The 20,000-nt window shown below is 46.4% G+C and overlaps 4 protein-coding genes across 5 annotated transcripts in view; all 4 read left to right on the forward strand.

Moving 5' to 3' along the window:
- Positions 1-3,579: 3,579 nt before the first annotated feature.
- The window catches only part of LOC308395840 (uncharacterized protein), a 102,111-nt gene continuing 85,690 nt past the window's right edge, over positions 3,580-20,000 (forward strand). Inside the window, exons 1-3 of one of the 2 annotated variants that reach the window (XM_080880845.1) lie at positions 3,625-3,932; positions 4,187-6,811; positions 8,848-9,048. The gene's annotated coding sequence lies outside the window, so the exon portion shown is untranslated. Of the gene's footprint in view, positions 3,933-4,186; positions 6,812-8,847; positions 9,049-20,000 lie in introns of both variants that reach the window. The other variant, XM_080880843.1, reaches the window with a different exon arrangement.
- Positions 14,079-17,071, forward strand: LOC308394773 (uncharacterized protein). Its single transcript, XM_080879286.1, has one exon. The coding sequence runs from the start codon at positions 16,016-16,018 to the stop codon at positions 16,922-16,924; it is 909 nt and encodes a 302-aa protein (XP_080735412.1). The 5' UTR covers positions 14,079-16,015; the 3' UTR covers positions 16,925-17,071.
- On the forward strand, positions 17,101-19,162 carry LOC308394772 (thioredoxin-interacting protein-like). The gene has a single exon (XM_080879285.1). The coding sequence runs from the start codon at positions 17,116-17,118 to the stop codon at positions 18,037-18,039; it is 924 nt and encodes a 307-aa protein (XP_080735411.1). The 5' UTR covers positions 17,101-17,115; the 3' UTR covers positions 18,040-19,162.
- The window catches only part of LOC308394774 (cytosolic arginine sensor for mTORC1 subunit 2-like), a 1,019-nt gene continuing 309 nt past the window's right edge, over positions 19,291-20,000 (forward strand). The window contains exon 1 of the mRNA XM_080879287.1: positions 19,291-20,000. This exon is cut by the window's right edge and continues 309 nt beyond it. Coding sequence (XP_080735413.1) covers positions 19,419-19,991 — 573 coding nt within the window. The 5' untranslated portion in view covers positions 19,291-19,418 and the 3' untranslated portion in view covers positions 19,992-20,000.

A 20,000-nucleotide genomic window follows, 5' to 3' on the forward strand; every position in this document is an offset into this window, starting at 1 on the left:
GCTCTGGCTAAATCCCCTTAACCTAACCCTAACCCCTAACCCTAACCCCCTAACCCCTAACCCTAACCCTAACTCCCCAAGCAGGGTTGAGAAAAACAGAAAAAAGCACAGAAAAAGCTAAGAAAATGCAGAAAGAAACCTAAGTAAGAAGAAACAGAGAAATAGAAGACAAGAAAGTCACAAAGAAAACCTAAGTTAAGGGAAACATATAAATAGAGGACAAGACAGTCCCTACATCATTGAGCCCAGCCTGATGAAGGCGAAACAACGCCGAAACGTTGCGACGGGCTCAATCATAAACAGCTAGCAACTATAACCCAAGATGGGTAATATTTTGATCAGGGGGCATCAATGCCCACTCCAGTCGAGTGAGAGTGCACCAACAGGGGACCAGCAATTGCTGGGACCCTGTTTCCTTTTCTACACCCTATCTTCCGTCTACCAGCCAAGCAAAAGCGTGTAAATCGCTCTTGGGATTTCCTTACTCCAAACTCGCCTCTGGTTGTCACCGCGGGCTGACTTGACTCTGCACTAAGAGTCTTTTTCTCCTCAGATTATCCAAACAAACCTTCCAAATGAGTGACGGGGAGTGTGACTTCTTTTGCTTCTTCCGCTGCTGCTGAACGCGCTGTGTATGCGCTTCAGGCAGACAGGAAGGCACGGTGTCTCGTAGAGTGAAGTGGCACGAGAAAGTGGAAACAGGGCAGCGAGAAACGAGGAGGTGGCGCATCAGTTTTTTGTTTTTTTAAAAAAAAAAAAAAAAAAAAAAAAAAAGAGAGAAAAAAAGAAAAGAGTTAGGAGCAAAAGGAAACAGAAGGCAAAGCAAGGGTAGGAAAGGAGAAAGGAAAGGAAAAGGATAGGGTTAAGCCAAAGAAAGTAGAGTAAAAAAACTAAAAAGAAAACCCAAAAAGGAAAAACACAAAGCACCGTAGGGAGGAGTCAAAAAAGCCTATAAAAGGAGGGGCAGAGAGGAGTCTCCTTTATTTGAATTTGGCCACCGATGCATGAGCATAACCTGAAGAAGGCACAATCCAGCCGAAAGCTAGCGCAAGCCATGCATCACTAATAAAAATGTTTTGTTTGTTATTTTAGTTTGTTATTTTAGTTTGTTATTTTTGGGGGAGGTTTATTTAAATTTTATTCATTTTCATGCTTATTTATGGCCTAAAAAACAAATTTAAAACCTAAAATTCGGATTTCATGAAAAACAACACGGAGACGAAAATCATTGGAAAAATATAAACTTTATTAAAAGCACAATTAAAAAACAGTTGATTAAAAACTTCAAACGCAATTTAAAAACAATTTCAAAATACCTGTAAGAAAAGCAAAATTAATACAATTTGATTAAAAACAACAATAATAAAAATACGGTACTTACCTGGAAGCCTAAATTAGGAAGGTACTTACCTGATTCGGAACCGGAGAGTAACGGACACGGAAGACGGAGTGGCAGACGTAGTGGGTCTTGGGAAGGGACAGTAAAGTATGGCCCGTGCACTGCTCCCGCCCTCCTCGTGCAGGGGGGAGCTTCATTTTCCCTAACTCCAATCTTACACAATGGCCCCAGCATCACAGGGCATCTCCTGACATTAAAATCTATCCTGATTTCTGTTGTTTTTCCCTCATCTCTGAGCCGCTGAGTGTGAGTGTGTGTGTGTGTGTGTGTGTGTGTGTCTCTCTCTCTTTTACACAAAAAACACATGTCAGTTGTTAAGGAAAATGTTATAAAACACTTCTTCAGTAAAGACTCAGAGAAGAGAAACACACAGAACTTCTTGCTAGCAAGGGCAGCCTCCACTCTAAGAGACTCCAGTGAGAGAACTGCCCCGGTCTTTATTTTATACTCCATTGAGCGTGTGTGTGTGTGTGTGTGTGTGTGTGTCTCTTTTACACAAAAAATACATGTGAGTGCACTTGCAACAACTTTTAATATGCAATGTACAGGACTTGCTTGCTAGGCGCCATCCTGTGGACCAAACATGCAATTGAAAGATGTTATTTTCGCCGGTATAACACCTTCTGACACTTTGTACCGCATTGAGCCAGCAGAGGGAGCACCTCTTGTTCAATCCCAGTGGCACAGCAGCTGCTCTGCTTCTGTGTGTGTGTGTGTGTGTGTGTGTGTGTGTGTGACAGAGAGACAGACAGAGAGAGAGAGAGAGAGACACTTGCTGTGTATTTAAGAAACAAACGCTCAAAGAAACCAAACAGAATGACACAGGCAGAAAGACACTGTTTTATTTTGGTAACCAATGATGCATTTCTTCTCCGCTTGTACAGTGCACCCTGAAGCCGTGTGTGGACCAGGAGATCAGCAGAACAGGAACCACAGAGCGTCAGCCGCACACATCGAAGCTGCACAGGGCACACGCGGCGCCACGCAGAATAAATGACGTTCCTGGGCCAAGGCCGAAGCCCAGCCACCCGCTGCCTCCTCGCCGCCTCCTCCCGGGACCTTCAAGGACCACCCACCAGCCACTGGTACACATTCCAATCTTACACAATGGCCCCAGCATCACAGGGCATCTCCTGACATTAAAATCTATCCTGATTTCTGTTGTTTTTCCCTCATCTCTGAGCCGCTGAGTGTGAGTGTGTGTGTGTGTGTGTGTGTGTGTCTCTCTCTCTTTTACACAAAAAACACATGTCAGTTGTTAAGGAAAATGTTATAAAACACTTCTTCAGTAAAGACTCAGAGAAGAGAAACACACAGAACTTCTTGCTAGCAAGGGCAGCCTCCACTCTAAGAGACTCCAGTGAGAGAACTGCCCCGGTCTTTATTTTATACTCCATTGAGCGTGTGTGTGTGTGTGTGTGTGTGTGTGTGTGTGTGTCTCTTTTACACAAAAAATACATGTGAGTGCACTTGCAACAACTTTTAATATGCAATGTACAGGACTTGCTTGCTAGGCGCCATCCTGTGGACCAAACATGCAATTGAAAGATGTTATTTTCGCCGGTATAACACCTTCTGACACTTTGTACCGCATTGAGCCAGCAGAGGGAGCACCTCTTGTTCAATCCCAGTGGCACAGCAGCTGCTCTGCTTCTGTGTGTGTGTGTGTGTGTGTGTGTGTGTGTGTGTGACAGAGAGACAGACAGAGAGAGAGAGAGAGAGAGAGAGAGAGACACTTGCTGTGTATTTAAAAAACAAGCGCTCAAACAAACCAAAGAGAACGACAGAGGCAGAAAGACACTGTTTTTTTTGTGGTAACCCATGAGGTCTTGCTATCGAATTGTACAGTGCATCCTGAAGCAAGGCCGAGCAGATGACATAGTGCTCCACAGGCCTGCTTCTGGTGCCTGCTCCTGTACCAACCTGCTGCACAGGCTTCTGTGAAGGGAAACTGCTACATGTTATGTCACCAATCGCTGCCATGCTGCGTGTCTAACGACCCGGCAGGGCCTGCTGAGTACAGTGGTGGTGGAATCGGCCCGATCGGACACTCCTATCTGCCACTTTGACCTTTTTATTCCGTCAAATTTGGACCCATTTACACCAAGTCCAGAACCGTTGGTGCTATCGACATGGGGTCTTCACCAGCGCGTGCGGAGCGGCAGAAAACCCCCCCGTAGACACCACTTTCATCCCTCTACGACACTTACTTTCCCAGTTATTCCATTTTATTCCGTCAAGCTCTGGCTAAATCCCCTTAACCCTAACCCTAACTCTACTTCTTTCCTGGAAATTAAATCTTAAACCTTACCCAAGTACTGGATCTGAAGCCCAAGTAATCCTAATCCCAGCTGAAACCTAAAGCCTAACCCAAAGTCACATCTCCTTTCTAAATTTACTCCCCAAGTCGGGTTGAGTCCTCCCCAAGCAGGGTTGAGAGTGTAGTATTAAAGCCAAGTCGGCATTGTAGTAGCCCAAAATTCGGAAGAGAAAGAGGTCAGATGTAGGCCAAAAGGAAGGGTAAAGGGCAGAGGTCAAGAATTATTGGTGATCATATGCATTTTTTGTTAATTTTGTTTTTTGTATTTATCTGGATAATGAACAATAGAATATATTTTCTTTTATGTTAAATTATGATCTTCCATATTAATCTAAAGATTGTGAAGACGTTTTTGTCAGTTTTCCTTTTTTTCACAGTTTAATATATTGTACTTCAATGACTTTTGTTCTGCAACTACACTTTGTCAAAATGAAACTTAATTTAAAGCAAGAAAAAAAAAGGCAGAGGTCAAGAGAAGGGAAGAAAAGGATGATGAAAAAGGAAAAGTCAAAAGGGGAAAGAGGAGAAGACTGGAAAGGAAGAAAGAAAGAAAAAAGGAAAAATGAGAGCCAAAAAGTCTGGCAGAATTGGAAAAAAGCAAACAGCTAAAAAAAGATATTACAAGAAAGCCAAAGAAAGCCAAGGAGGCGGGATCAGAGGGGAGAGTATAAATAGGAGCCTCAAACCCAGTGCTCTTCAGTATGCCCTCGCCTGAGGAAGAAGAAACAACTTCGAAACGTCGCGACAAGGGCATACTCATTTAATTTTTTCAACTTTACGTTAGTTTGTTATTTTAGTTTGTTATTTTTGGGGGATTTTATTTCATGTTTTAATTCATGTTTTATTGATTTTCCTTAACAACTCAAATTAGAGAGAACTCAAAACAAAATTAAAAACCACACAGAAAACAAATTGGGATTGAAAACACTTTATTGGAAACAAGCCAAAGTAACGGAAAAATTGGGAACCTGCAAAAAAAGAATACCTACCTTTGCAAACCTGTAAAAAACGAAATATTGGAAACAAGCCAAAGTAACGGAAAAATTGGGAACCTGCAAAAAAAGAATACCTACCTTTGCAAACCTGTAAAAAAAGAAATACTTACCTTTCAAATTAAAAATCAATTATGGAGGTAGAGGGATGTGAGGCTGCGGACCATCGGGGTTGATGGCCCGTGCACGCCCTGTTCCTCCTTCGGGAGGGACAGGTTCTTTTCTTCAACCCTAACCCTCCTTCTACCCTCGTAGGAGGAATCAATTCCCCTACCCTAACCCCTAACCCCTAACCCTGACCCTAAAAGACAAGAAGGAACAAGTGACACAAACAAGAAAAACTGGAAAGGATATAAAGGAAGGGGGTGCCATTAAAGAGAACATAAGAACACAGGACGGGATGTCTAAAATGCAGGGGGTGCCATGTAAAAGAAAGAAAAAAACATAGAGAAAAAAACAAATGAACCAAGGGGTAAAGTTGAAAGACGAAACACAGAGAAAGATAGAAAAAGGGAGAGTCACGTAAAAACTGAGAAACAGAAAAGACAAAGAAAAGAATTAGAAAAAAGAAATGTCTGAAAAAAAAGGGGCGGAGACAGCCCAGTATAAAAGGCCCTGAGTGGCAACAGAAAGACAGAAACAGAAAAGAACACAGAGAGACGTTGGGCCAGCCTGAGGAAGGCTATACCCAGCCGAAACGTTGCGATGGCCCAACGGCAGTGCACTACACCCGCTAAGGGTAATTTTTTGAATAGGGGGCACCGTTCCCAATCCCATTGATGGACCGTGCACCTCAGGCTCCGGCAATAGCCGGGCCTGGTCTTACCTCAACACCCGTCCTACCCCCTGCTGGACCAGCGCGCACCTTTAGCTCTCCCGCCGTGTGCTTCGGTGGGGGATTGGCTTAGGGCCATCAAGATGGAGCGTTACGAAGACAGTTTCCTTCAGGCTGGCTTCAACTCAGTGGACCAGCTGGCCCCAATCACCACACAGGATCTGCTGCACATGGGTGTGACTTTGGCTGGGCATCAGAGGAAAATCCTTTCCAGCATCCAGACAATGACCTTTCAAAACAAGAGCACTGCAACTGTGACCTTCTAGCTGACCTGCCTCTTATTCTGGACATGACACCAGCACACAGGTGCTGCCAAGTACTGAGAGCACTCTGGATCCTCTTTCTGTGAGCCACTTTGAACACGGACTCGTAAAAGGGATTGGCGACTTTATTCGTGACCAGAAAAAATAGGGAGAAAAAACTATGGTGTGAACTGTTGTGCAGAGATTGGCAGGTCTCTGCCACACAGAGGGACCAGGTGATGAAGCTGTGCGGACTGACTGCTTCTTTATTTTTTTGTTCTTTTGTTTGTTTTTTGCAGTTTGTGCTTTTACATCCACCCAAGATTTGGACTCAGTACATGTGGTGAGCAAAGAGGAACAGCGGACCAGAGTTTACACAGTTCTGTATTGTCATGTCATTACAAAAAAACAAAACAAAAAAACCCAAACTGGTTTGTTGTCCCAAAATGTCACTTTGATCTTTCACCAAAGGAGACAAAAAAGACGAGAAGAAATGCCAAGATTTTTAGTTTTCGTATTGTTGTAATTATGAATGGGAACCGCTCTCGATGCCGACTACGTTACTTCAGAGACACCTTTCACATCAAAACGTGAACATTTTAATGTGAGATTTTACATTTTGTTGTTCTTTCTCCCCCATTTGGAAAAAAAGAAAAAGAAAAAAAAGAGGAGAAAAAAAGAAAAAGAAAGAAAGTACTCCGCCGAAACGTCACGTGGGCCCCGAGCTACTTCACCCAAGATATGGGCAATTTTTTGAACACCCGGGCAGGGTCTCCATCTTCCTGCCCCCATTGATGGACAGTGCACCCAGGACCCTTTAGGGGGGCCTGCTTTACCTCATCCCTAACCCTAACCCTCCTGAGTTCGTTCATTATGAGAAGTGTTTGTAAAATTTGCCACAGACGTCCATGTGATCAACAACAGACACACGTGATTCCCCTTCGTGGTCTAAACCAATCAGAGATAGTCAGGGGCGGGACCTCTGTCCGTGGTCCAGCTGGAAGTGGAGGTGGATATAGACAGGTGAGTAGCTTGAATGAAGCGATATCGATTCATTAAATCCTGAATTGAATGAATATAAATGTGTTTTACCAGAAACGCCAGAATCTCAGGTTAAAGCTCACAAAACTATTTCAACAACAACCAGCAAATGAGAGCAGGAAACGCATTCCACACGAAGACGTAAACAGAGCGGACCGACGCATCAGAATTAGCTTAGTCGGCGTGGGGGCTAATATCATCCTTAATTCCTTCTTACTTTTGCTGTTTTGCTTCCAACACGATAAAACCCACAGTTCACGCACAGCGAGCTGTGCGTGAACTGTGAGAGAAACTTCAAGAAAAGTTTCCCATCTCAAACATGTGTTTTCTGCATTACTCATTCGCTTATTACCCATCAGTCTACCGTTGTTTACAGCGCTGGCGGCCGCTGTCTTTTCTTTCCTTTGTACTTAAATGACGTCGGATAAGAAAGCTTAATTTCTGCTGTTTAATACTGAAGAAATGTAAACTTTTTCAAATTAGGTATAATTGCAGAATATTTTTAAGGTTATCTGCTATAAAATCCATGCCAGGAAAATCTCCTTTATGTTTTTTATTTTATTTTATTCTCAGTTACTTTGACACAACGGCATGTGCTGTGATGGTCACATCTCTGATAAAGTTTAGTGTCAGTACTGATAAATGATCAGAATTATAAGATCTCTCACTTTCTGAGTAAAAATTGCACCAAATCGAATCTGGACCTTGTGAATCGGAATCAAGTGGATTATAGAAATCAGTGATGATACACAGGCCTTGTGAATATCCTAGGACCGACAGAAGTGGATATAACTGACCGTGGGCAATGAGAAAAGATGAAAAGAACGATTGATAACTTTTTTGTCAAGTTAAGGCCTGATCGATCTGAAATTCATAGCCAGTGCTCTGACAGGGAGCCATCAATCTTTGAACGCTGATTTGGGTGCGCCCAACTTTTTTTAATAGTGTGCATAAGAAAAAGCCAGAAGAGGGAGCACCTCTGGTTCAATCCCAGTTGCAAAGCAGCTGACCAGCTTCTGTGTGTGTGTGTGTCTCTCTCTCTCTTTTACACAAAAAACACATGTCAATGCGCTTGCAAAAACTTTAATATGCAAAGCACAGGACGTCCCAGCTGGTCGCCCTCCGGTGGACCACAGATGCAATTGCAGCAGAGGGAGCCCCTCTTGTTAAATCCCAGTTGCACTGCAGACCTCACAGTGTGTGTGTGTGTGTGTGTGTGTGAGTGTGTGAGAGAGAGAGAGAGAAATTAAAAAGCAATGAAATTCAAATTTTGCACTACAGACCTCACTGTGTGTGTGTGTGTGTGTGTGTGTGTGTGTGTGTGTGTGAGACAGACAGACAGACAGACGGAGAGAGGGAGAGAGAGAGAGATTCAAAGCACTGTAATTCAAATGTTGCACTGCAGACCTCAGTGTGTGTGTGTGTGTGTGTGTGTGTGTGTGTGTGACAGAGAGACAGACAGAGAGAGAGAGAGAGACACTTGCTGTGGATTTAAAAATTTAAAAAAAACACACAGAAAACCCAAAGAGAAAAAGAGGCACAGAAGTCGATTTGTACCGCGTTGAGTTGCAAAGCAGCTGACCAGCTTGTGTGTGTGTGTGTGTGTGTGTGTGTCTCTTTTATACAAAAAATACATGTGAGTGCACTTGCAACAACTTTTAATATGCAATGTACAGGACTTGCCAGCTAGGCGCCATCCTGTGGACCAAACATGCAATTGAAAGATGTTATTTTCGCCGGTATAACTCCTTCAGACACTTTGTACCGCATTGAGCCAGCAGAGGGAGCACCTCTTGTTCAATCCCAGTGGCACAGCAGCTGCTCTGCTTCTGTGTGTGTGTGTGTGTGTGTGTGTGTGTGTGTGTGTGTGTGTGTGTGACAGAGAGAGAGAGAGAGAGAGTGACACTTGCTGTGTATTTAAGAAACAAACGCTCAAAGAAACCAAACAGAATGACACAGGCAGAAAGACACTGTTTTATTTTGGTAACCAATGATGCATTTCTTCTCCCCTTGTACAGTGCACCCTGAAGCCGTGTGTGGACCAGGAGATCAGCAGAACAGGAACCACAGAGCGTCAGCGGCAGACATCCAAGCTGCACAGGGCACACGCAGCACCAGGCAGAATTAATGACGTCCCTGATCCACAGCTCAAGCCCAGCCACCCGCTGCCTCCTCGCCGCCTCCTCCCGGGACCTTCAAGGACCACCCACCAGCCACTGGTACACATTCCAATCTTACACAATGGCCCCAGCATCACAGGGCATCTCCTGACATTAAAATCTATCCTGATTTCTGTTGTTTTTCCCTCATCTCTGAGCCGCTGAGTGTGAGTGTGTGTGTGTGTGTGTGTGTGTGTGTCTCCCTCTCTTTTACACAAAAAACACATGTCAGTTGTTAAGGAAAATGTTATAAAACACTTCTTCAGTAAAGACTCAGAGAAGAGAAACACACAGAACTTCTTGCTAGCAAGGGCAGCCTCCACTCTAAGAGACTCCAGTGAGAGAACTGCCCCGGTCTTTATTTTATACTCCATTGAGCGTGTGTGTGTGCGTGTGTGTGCGTGTGTGTGCGTGTGTGTGTGTGTGTGTGTGTGTCTCTTTTACACAAAAAATACATGTGAGTGCACTTGCAACAACTTTTAATATGCAATGTACAGGACTTGCCAGCTAGGCGCCATCCTGTGGACCAAACATGCAATTGAAAGATGTTATTTTCGCCGGTATAACTCCTTCAGACACTTTGTACCGCATTGAGCCAGCAGAGGGAGCACCTCTTGTTCAATCCCAGTGGCACAGCAGCTGTACTACTCATTAACGGTGCTGTTTTTGACCATCCTTTGATGACACATTTGTGCTTGACAAAAACAGGAGCTGCCTCCTTATATTTGAGGTGACAACAACTGAGTTTGTACATGGCAAGGGGAATAACAGCAGAGGTAAAGACAGTGAAGATGTGATTGGGAGAAGGAAGCCAAGATTTAGTTGGAAGACAAGGTTACATTCTACATACTGTTGCTCAACTTTCTACTCTTACTATCTTTTTTGTTTGTTTTTAGTAGACTGCTCTTGTATTTTTATGCATCAGTTATGAGGTATAGAAAACTTTGAAGAACAAAAGAGCACGAGCACACAAGCTTGTATTGTTTTTGTTTTGTATTGGCACGGCAGTTTAAAAAAAAAAAAAAGAAAAAAGGAAAAAAAAGAAAAAGATCCATCTGCGTATCTAATTAATGCTTTTTCAAATTAAGACATTTTGTTTTGTTTTTTCCTTTTTCTCAGTACTTGCCTGAACTGCATGGTGGTAAGAAGTAGTTTTTGGAGGAGTAAAGAAGGTTGTTGTTGGGCTGGTTAGCTTTGTCTGTCTTTGGAATTTTCTTACAGGACACCCAAGCATAACTGTAACATTTGGGGGCTTCGTCCGGTGGTCGAGAGAGGGAGTGTGGAGCAGGGAAATTATTTTACTGCTATTGTTAAATAATTGTCATCATTACCATTGCATTAATAATATAATCTGGAGTTTATATTGCATTCAGGGGTTAAACAGTGTCTCTTTCAGAAAGACTGAGTTGCAGGCTGACAGGAAGTTGTATGCAGAAGTGAAAGCAGGAAGTTATTTTGAGCAGCAGGCTAAGACGAGGCTTTAACAATGTAACAGATAGCTTTAAGAAGGCTTTAAGGTTTTATGCACACAGGTATTAAATTAACTTTGTATTCCAGGTGCAGTTATAACTATTTTATACATATTGCATATCTGTGCTTATTTGAGTTGATGTTCAGGTTCTTTAAAGGTCTTAAGCTTCAACTAGTGAGAGTGTCTAGATGATCCATGCTGAGGGAAAACTAGAACATAGAAGGAATTGCAATACATGCTTACAAAACACTTATATATCAGATCATTTTATATTAAGGTTTTAGTAGAGGTTCTTGGTTAAAACATTTATTTAGTAGAAGACATACACATAGTCTCAGTGAGCTTCTGGTCTGGTAAAAGGTCAGAAGTGCAACAGGTGAATTGAGAAAGAGCATTTGAGGACGAGACACAGATAGTAGGTGAAGAGGTGACACAAAGAGCATGTGAGGTCGTGACACACACACACATGAGTTAAATTTATTTAGAGGAGAGATTACTCATGTCTGGTTGTAACTGCAAAAGTGTCTCGGTAAAAGAGGAACCGTTCCTTGTTGTCTCGGCAAGAAAGAGGAACAAGACAAGAACTGAAAGGTAGACAGGAAGGGCTAGCCATGAAAATAGAAGATGATTTTCTGGGTGAAAAGTCATGATGGTGTTGATCTGATCTATGTATAAAATGTACCGGTGACGCATGAAGGGGCGTCAGTAAACAAACCCTGATGCTATAAAATATCTGTTCATGCTTTGATTAAGTCGAGGACTACTGGCTGTCTGCGTACAGAGTGTCTTCCCACACGTGTGTTCATTAAAATCATTGTTGGACCAAGATCCTCTGGACCATGGGTGGTGTGTACTCTCTTTCCTCAATTTTGAACCTTAACATTCTAGGCGCCATCCTGTGGACCAAACATGCAATTGAAAGATGTTATTTTCGCCGGTATAACTCCTTCAGACACTTTGTACCGCATTGAGCCAGCAGAGGGAGCACCTCTTGTTCAATCCCAGTGGCACAGCAGCTGCTCTGCTTCTGTGTGTGTGTGTGTGTGTGTGTGTGTGTGTGTGACAGAGAGACAGACAGAGAGAGAGAGAGAGAGACACTTGCTGTGTATTTAAAAAACAAGCTGTTACGTTTCGGTGTTGTCAGTGTTTTGATTTAGGCGTGACTGTAATGTGTTTCCTGTTTTACTTTGAAAGTCTGTCTTATCTCAATGTTTTCAGTTTACGCTTCCTTGTCTCGTCAGTTCTGATTTGCCCCAGCTGTGTTTCCCTCCTGTTGTCCCTTCCCTGATTGCTCCCTCTATGTATTTAAACCCTGTGTTTCAGTGTGTCATGGTCGCGATCTTCCCCCCCGTTGTAAATAGTTTGACGTCTTGTGTGTGGTGATGAAAATAAATGTCTTATTTTTGCTTTGATGTAAATAGGTGTCGATGCTTTCGTTTTGGGATTTTTGTGGAGAACCGTAGTAGTTTTTTTTTTTTTTTTTTTTTTTTTTCTTTTTTCCCTTATTTTTATTTTTTCTACGTTGCACCCCGGTTGCCTAGGCCGGGGTGTAACATATGGGGGCTCGTCCGGGATCGCTGGAGGGTCCGTGGGACCGCTCCAGCCTTCGTCCGGGATCGCTGGAGGGTCCGAGGGACCGCTCCAGCCTTCGTCGTCTGCTGGAGGGTCAGTGGGACCGCTCCAGCCTTCATCAGTTTCATCTGCCTTCGCTTCAGCCGTCCGTCTCCGCTGGAGGGTCCAAGGGACCGCTCCAGCCTTCGTCGTCTGCTGGAGGGTCAGTGGGACCGCTCCAGCCTTCATCAGCCTTCGTCCGTCTTCGCTGGAGGGTCCGTTGGAGGGACCGCTTCAGCCTTCATCCGCCTTCGCTGGAGGATCCGAGGGACCGCTCCAGCCTTCTGCAGCTGGTGGGCTGCGTGTCTGTGTGTGCAGCTGGTGAGCTGCTCATCCGCCTTCGCTGGAGCGTCCAAGTGACCGCTCCAGCCTTCATCCGCTTTCGCTGGAGGATCCGAGGGACCGCTCCAGCCTTCTGCAGCTGGTGGGCTGCGTGTCCGTGTGTGCAGCTGGTGGGCTGCGTGTCCGTGTGTGCAGCTGGTGGGCTGCGTGTCCGTGTGTGCAGCTGGTGGGCTGCGTGTCCGTGTGTGCAGCTGGTGGGCTGCTCATCCGCCTTCGCTGGAGCGTCCAAGTGACCGCTCCAGCCTTCATCCGCTTCTGCTGGAGGGTCCGGGGGACCGCACCAGCCTTCGTCGTCTGCTGGAGGGTCCGTGGGACCGCTCCAGCCTCCATCAGCTTCGTCTGCCTTCATCCGCCTTCGCTGGGGGGGAGGGTCCGTGGGACCGCCCCAGCCTTTGTCGTCGCTGGAGGGTCCGTGGGACCGCTCCAGCCTTCATCCGCCTTCGCTGGAGGGTCCGTGGGACCGCTCCAGCCTTCGTCGTCTGCTGGAGGGTCAGTGGGACCGCTCCAGCCTCCATCAGCTTCGTCTGCCTTCGTTTCAGCCTTCGTTTGTTTTGATCAAACATTTCACTTGGGGTTACATGTTTGATTTTTGGGTGGGGGGAACTGTTACGTTTCGGTGTTGTCAGTGTTTTGATTTAGGCGTGACTGTAATGTGTTTCCTGTTTTACTTTGAAAGTCTGTCTTATCTCAATGTTTTCAGTTTACGCTTCCTTGTCTCGTCAGTTCTGATTTGCCCCAGCTGTGTTTCCCTCCTGTTGTCCCTTCCCTGATTGCTCCCTCTATGTATTTAAACCCTGTGTTTCAGTGTGTCATGGTCGCGATCTTCCCCCCCGTTGTAAATAGTTTGACGTCTTGTGTGTGGTTGTCTGGGATTTCGAGCTCGGATGACTGCGTGATGGAGGCCATAATGGTGCTAAATGCTGTTTACAGATTTCTTTGATGAGCTGATTTGATGAGACAACTGAGTAATACTAAGAAGTGATGAAGAGCTTTGAGGACTTGGGGGCACCAAACTTAACAAAATACTGACTTTGGTAGCTGTGGCGTGTCTGACTTTGCTCAAATGGCTGAAAACTTACAGTTACTCACTTGCTGGTGTATGGATAGTTTTTGCACTGATGAAGATGAAGGGGAAGGGTAGGACCTATTAGGCAGAGAGGCACTGGGTGACTTTGAGATATGACATACAAGGTGGTGTCCTTACACACTGGAGAGCCAGGGGAGAGAAGAGGTGTTGTCAAGTTGCTGGTGATACCTTGTCAGTTTCTTTCTTCCACGCTGCCAGATGTTTATCGACCTTAAAGTTGTTTGAATCTTTCGTACTGTGCCTTCTACCACGGTTTCTCTCCCCTTGCTAGGCTCGACACCCCGTTGTAAATAGTTTGACGTCTTGTGTGTGGTGATGAAAATAAATGTCTTATTTTTGCTTTGATGTAAATAGGTGTCGATGCTTTCGTTTTGGGATTTTTGTGGAGAACCGTAGTAGTTTTTTTTTGTTTTTTTTTTTTTTTTCTTTTTTCCCTTATTTTTATTTTTTCTACGTTGCACCCCGGTTGCCTAGGCCGGGGTGTAACAAAGCGCTCAAACAAACCAAAGAGAACGACAGAGGCAGAAAGACACTGTTTTTTTTTGTGGTAACCCATGAGGTCTTGCTATCGAATTGTACAGTGCATCCTGAAGCAAGGCCGAGCAGATGACATAGTGCTCCACAGGCCTGCTTCTGGTGCCTGCTCCTGTACCAACCTGCTGCAGAAACAGAAAAAGACAAGAAGTCACGTAAGATAAAACAAAGAAAATAATGTAAATACACACGGAAAGGATTTAAAGGAAGGGGGTGCCATAAACAAAAGTACAGTGAACAAAGGACGGGATGTCAAAAAAGACAGGGGGTGCCATAAAAAGATAAAGAGACAATCCTAATAAATGTATCTGACTCCAGCAATTTGCACTAAAATTTCTAGAAAGCTGGTTTTCTTTCTCCTGCTCGCCTTGTCTGAATATGGAGTAAACACAGAAAGACAAGAAAAAACAAGGGGAAAACAAAGAGAAAAATAGTAAGAAAACTAAAGATATGAAAGACAAGAAGTCACGTAAAATAGAAAGAAAAGCAGAAAAAGAAAAAGACAAGAAGTCAACTTAAAAAAGCCCAAGTGGGAGGAGCTAACAAGAGTATAAAAGGCCAAGAGAGGCAAACAGAAAACAGAGAGACAAAGACAAGACACACTGGGTCGGCCTGAAGAAGGCAAAAACATGCCGAAACGTCGCGAACGGCCCAGTGAATGCTAAATGTGCACTAAAACCCTAGATATGGGCAATTTTTTGAACCAGGGCAGGGACACCACCACCCGGCCCCATCGATGGCCCGTGCACCTCAGGCTACCAGCTTGCTGGTGGCCTGATTCTTTTCTTAACACCTAACCCCATCATCAACAAAACAATAAAAAGTTGTCACAAAACCAGAGCTACAGCAGAAGCAAGAAGTCTTCCTTCAAAGTGCCTCGCTTATTTTTTTTTTTTTTTTTGAGACGTGAAATTCCAAGACCCCTAACCCCCGAGAGGACGCCCCGCATGGGTTTTGGGTCTGATAAATGCACGCATACCCGGAGGGTCAGCGCTCATTTGCATGTATTAGCTCTAGAATTGCCACAGTTATCCAAGTAACGGATGAGCGATCAAAGGAACCATAACTGATTTAATGAGCCATTCGCAGTTTCACTGTACCGGCCGCGTGTACTTAGACCTGCATGGCTTAATCTTTGAGACAAGCATATGCTACTGGCAGGATCAACCAGGTAGCCCCTCAGGCGGCGGCAGCGGCGCGCACGCACGCGCTCGCTCGCTCGCTCGGGGCTACTGAGGCCTGTCGACCAGGGCGAGGCTTTCCGGACGCACGTGTGGACCGGGGCGAGGGTTCGAGAAACCGTGTTTGCCGGACGGGGCCCCGTCGCCCTCGCGGGGTGGGCAAACTCTGGGTTTGCCTACCCACTCTGCGACGAGGCCCGCCGTGGTATGACCACCGGGACAGACCGGGCGTCTTGGTCTCGCTACCGAGCGATCGCGTCTGGCGGGGGGGGGAAGCGTGGGGAGGACAGGGCGGGGTCCGAGAACCACCACCCCCTTCGACCTTCGCGCTGTAACCCCCGGCCAGCGCTAGAGGCGAGCCTGCGGGCCGGAGGAGCTGACCGCCCGAAGGCGCCGGCGAAGGTGCCGGGCCCGGCGGCAGCCCTCTGATGGCAGGCCACGTTTGCCAGTCGATCGGGGTGGGAGGGCACAACCCTAGAAAAAAACTTACCTGTTAAAATAAAGCCTGTATAAAGGAAAGAAAAAACTTACCTGTTAAAATAAAGCCTGTATAAAGGAAAGAAACAAAAAGGAAAACACTTATTCACCTGGGCTCGACTGAAGAAGGCACTTCTATGCCGAAACGTCTCGCGATAGCCCATTAGCTCTCAAACCCAAGACATGGGTAATTTTTGGAACCGCCGGGCAGGGTCTCCACCTCCCGGCCCCCATTGATGGACAGTGCAGTCAGGCCCTTGGTGGCCTGTTATCACCTAAACCCTAACCCCCTAACCAGACCCCCCTCCCCTCCGGCGGCCGGACATGCTGAAGTGTATCCCCCTGTGGCGCTGCAACCGCCACGTCGAGTCGGTGGACAAGCGGCATTGCAACTTGCAGACGGTTCCTGATGAAATATTTCGATACAGCCGCAGTTTGGAGGAGCTTCTCCTTGATGCCAATCAACTCAAAGAGCTACCAAAGCCTTTCTTCAGACTACTGAACCTCCGGAAACTTGGCCTGAGCGACAATGAGATCCAGAGACTCCCGCCTGAGGTGGCTAACTTCATGCAACTGGTGGAATTGGACATCTCCAGGAACGATATTTCTGAGATCCCAGAGAGCATTAAGTTTTGCAGGGCCTTGGAGATTGCAGACTTCAGTGGAAACCCCCTCTCCAGATTGCCGGATGGTTTCACTGAACTCCGAGCGCTCGCTCACCTGGCCCTCAATGATGTGTCATTACAGATGTTGCCCAATGACATTGGAAATTTGGCCAACCTGGTGACGTTGGAGCTCAGGGAGAACCTGTTGAAGTCTCTGCCCACGTCGCTCTCTTTCCTGGTGAAACTGGAACAGCTGGACCTGGGCAGCAATGAACTGGAAGTTTTGCCGGATACCCTCGGCGCTCTCCCCAACCTAAGGGAGCTGTGGCTGGACCGTAACCAGTTGTCCTCATTACCACCAGAGCTGGGAAACCTTCGTAGGTTGGTGTGTCTGGATGTGTCGGAGAATCGTCTGGAGGAGCTCCCGTCAGAGCTGAATGGCCTCCTGGCTCTCACAGACCTGCTGCTCACACAGAACCTGCTGGAGGTCGTCCCGGACAGCATAGGGTCTCTGAAACAGCTGTCCATCCTGAAGGTGGACCAGAACAGACTGACCCATCTGACTGATTCAATAGGCGAGTGTGAAAACCTCACAGAACTTGTCCTGACGGAGATAAGAAAGATCTAACCCAAGACATGGGTAATTTTTGGACCTGCTGGGCAGGGTCTCCACCTCCCGGCCCCCATTGATGGACAGTGCACTCAGGCCCCTGGTGGCCTGCTATCACCATAATCCTAACCCAGGAGGGAAGGACCGCGCATTCCTCGGTCCCCCCCAGGGGGGACGGGGCCGTAACCAACGCCCTAACCCTAACCCTAATGATGCGGGTGTCCGCGCTGAAGCTTCTGGGTCTGGGCTGCGCCAAGGTGGAGTACGCTAAAGGCAAGCAGCGGTGCCGACAGGAGGCAGAGTACCTCAGACATGAAACGGTCCTGCGGCTGCAAGACCAGCCCACAGACTCTGACGGCTCTGTGGTGTTGAGACCTGGCAACAAGTACGAGTACACGTTTGGATTCGAGCTCCCTCAGCAAGGGCAACTGGTGTCGTCATACAAGGGGAAGTTCGGCTACGTCCAGTACTGTGTCAAAGCCCTGATGGAGAGGCCGCAGCAGCCCGTGCTAGAGTGCAAGAAATGTTTCGAGGTGGAGGAGCCACTGGATGTCAACACCCCAGACCTGCTGTCTCCAGCAGGTGGCATGAAGGAGAAGAAAGTCACCTGCATGTTCATCCCTGACGGTCAGGTGTCATTGAATGCAAAAATTGACCGGCGTGGATTCTGTGAAGGCGAAGAGATCTGCATCAATGCGAAGTTTGAGAACACCTGCTCCCGCATTGTTGTGCCCAAGGCTGCCATCATAGCCAAACACACCTACCAGGCAAACGGCCGCACCAAGATCCTACGCCAGAAGCTGTCCTCGGTGCGTGGTAACCACATCATCTCTGGGATGTGCGACGCCTGGCAGGGAAAAACTATCAGGGTACCGAAGATCAAACCATCCATGCTGGGCTGCAACATCATCCGCGTGGAGTACGCTCTGATGATTTACGTACACATTCCTGGTAGTGACAAGCTGATCCTGGAGTTGCCTTTGGTCATTGGGACTGCCGGTCTGGGCAGCCGCAGCAACAGTGTGAGCAGCCAGGACAGTTCAGCCAGCACTGCCTCCCAGAGCTGGGTGTCTCTCAGGATGCCTTCTGAACCTCCGAGCTACTGCGACGTGGAACTGTGGTCCACCTGTTAAGGACCAAACTTGAAAACAGGCAGAAGGTCTGAACTCCAGAGGAGGTTGGATGGAGAAGTAAAGGCACGAGTGTGGAGGTGGACTGAAATGTTGGTCGTTTGTTATGTCAGCTGCCTTCAACCTGCTTCATCGCTTATGAGTCTTCCTGCTCGTGCTCCTCAGACCAGAGATGTTGAGGCCCGATGGCACAGTGATATGCTGCATTTCTGAATAAGCTGCCCTTTCCAGAGACTCTCCATTTACAGCCACTATGACTTTGTTACTGGGCCGAGCACTGGCCTGCTGTGGCACCGTGGCTTTTTCTCATTGCACTCCAAGACTGTATTTTTACAGGACTACTCAAAAGGAAACATCCTTTTACCAGTCCACTCAGTTTGCATCGCTGTTACGAAATTGTTGGGAACACTGTTGCTTTTCAGAATCACAGCATGTAAATTTCTTCCTTAAATGTCAGTAGTGTTACCAGTGTTTGAAAAAAGTCCTTTATTCCTATATTGTTGCTTTTGACTCTCCTACTGCCCAGAAGACTCTGTTCAACTGAACAATGTTTTTGATGTGGAGATATGCAACTTCCACCAGTCACCACAGCTTGGTGACTGGTGCTAATTACTGCGAGTGCCGTCCATACCACACGCTCTCGATGGAACGCACTTTATCTGAGGATCCTTGTATCTGATCTGCAGTTGTCCCAGGCAACATTTCATTTAAGAGTTCCACTTCTGTGAATTCACAACTTCTGTTCTTTCAGGGCGCAGGGAAATCACTGTTAATGACTCATTTGTGAGAAAATATGTTTGTAATACGCTCTTGATACGTGCAGATGTTTTTGTATGAAAGCCGAGGGGAGAATATAAAAGGCGGAGCTCACACAGGAGCTCATTTTCCACTCGGCACTCGATGAGAGCACATCTCTGCCAGTCCAACTGTTGCCAGCTAACCTAGCTTACAGTTTTCTGTGTGCCACACCTGAAGAAGACCGTGTACGGTCGAAACGTTGTGTTTTTTGTGTTTATTTTTAAATAAACAGTTTTTTTTGGCACACCTTCTTTTGTTGTTTACTGTTTTTACGTGACTTTTTCCTTTCCACATTTTGGAAAGCGTTTTTTGTTCACATTAAAATTAAATAAATATTTTTTGAAGCACATTTAATTTTTTTTGGAAAAAAGAAAAGAAGAAAAAAATTCTGGACGCCATGGACGACGGCTGGACGGTGGTACGCTATGGCCGCCGCCGCCAACGTGACCGCCAAGTCTTCTGGGACGGGTACGGAGGGCCGCAGGGAGGGATGGACCGTGCACGCTCCTTTTCCTTTCGGAGAAGGGATTATCTTCCCCACCCTAACCCATTTTAGTCCTTCCTCAAATGAGAAGACGTAAAAGATGGAGCTTCATATTTTAGAGCACAGCTTGAAAGTGGCGAGTATAGAGAAAGAAGGGATCCAGATTTGCACTCACGGATTAATAAAACTCGCCTTCCTGGCCTCCAAAACAAGATGCAAGTTTTTCAGTTTGACAGAGACTCCAGAGGACTATACCATCATCGTCGACGAGGAAGGATTTAAAGAGCTGCCCCAGTCGGAGCACATCAGCGTTGCCGACGCCACGTGGGTGGCCCTTAACGTGGTGTCAGGAGGTAGCAACACATCCACTTCACAACCCATAGGAGTCACCAAAATCGCTAAATCAGTCATCGCACCACTGGCCGACCACAACATTTCTGTTTTCATGCTGTCGACGTATCAGACGGACTTCATCCTGGTTCGAGAGCGAGACCTCCCGATGGTCATGCACACTCTGTCTTCCGAATTCACTTTGTTTCGAGTGGTCAACGGGGAGACTGTTGCTGCTCACAATCTGGGGGTGACCAATGGCTTTGTGAAACCAAAACTAGTGCCCCGTCCTATCATTCACCCCTTATCCAGTCATAAGAAACAGAAAACGTACAAGTTGTGAAATAAGAAA

Source organism: Rhamphochromis sp. 'chilingali' (genome assembly GCF_963969265.1).
Source record: "Rhamphochromis sp. 'chilingali' genome assembly, chromosome: 4".
NCBI lineage: Eukaryota > Metazoa > Chordata > Actinopteri > Cichliformes > Cichlidae > Rhamphochromis > Rhamphochromis sp. 'chilingali'.

Excerpts from the sequence above, each read along its gene's own strand:
- LOC308394773 (XM_080879286.1), top strand. The coding sequence starts at position 16,016 with ATGCTGAAGTGTATCCCCCTGTGGCGCTGCAACCGCCACGTCGAGTCG.
- LOC308394772 (XM_080879285.1), top strand. The coding sequence starts at position 17,116 with ATGATGCGGGTGTCCGCGCTGAAGCTTCTGGGTCTGGGCTGCGCCAAG.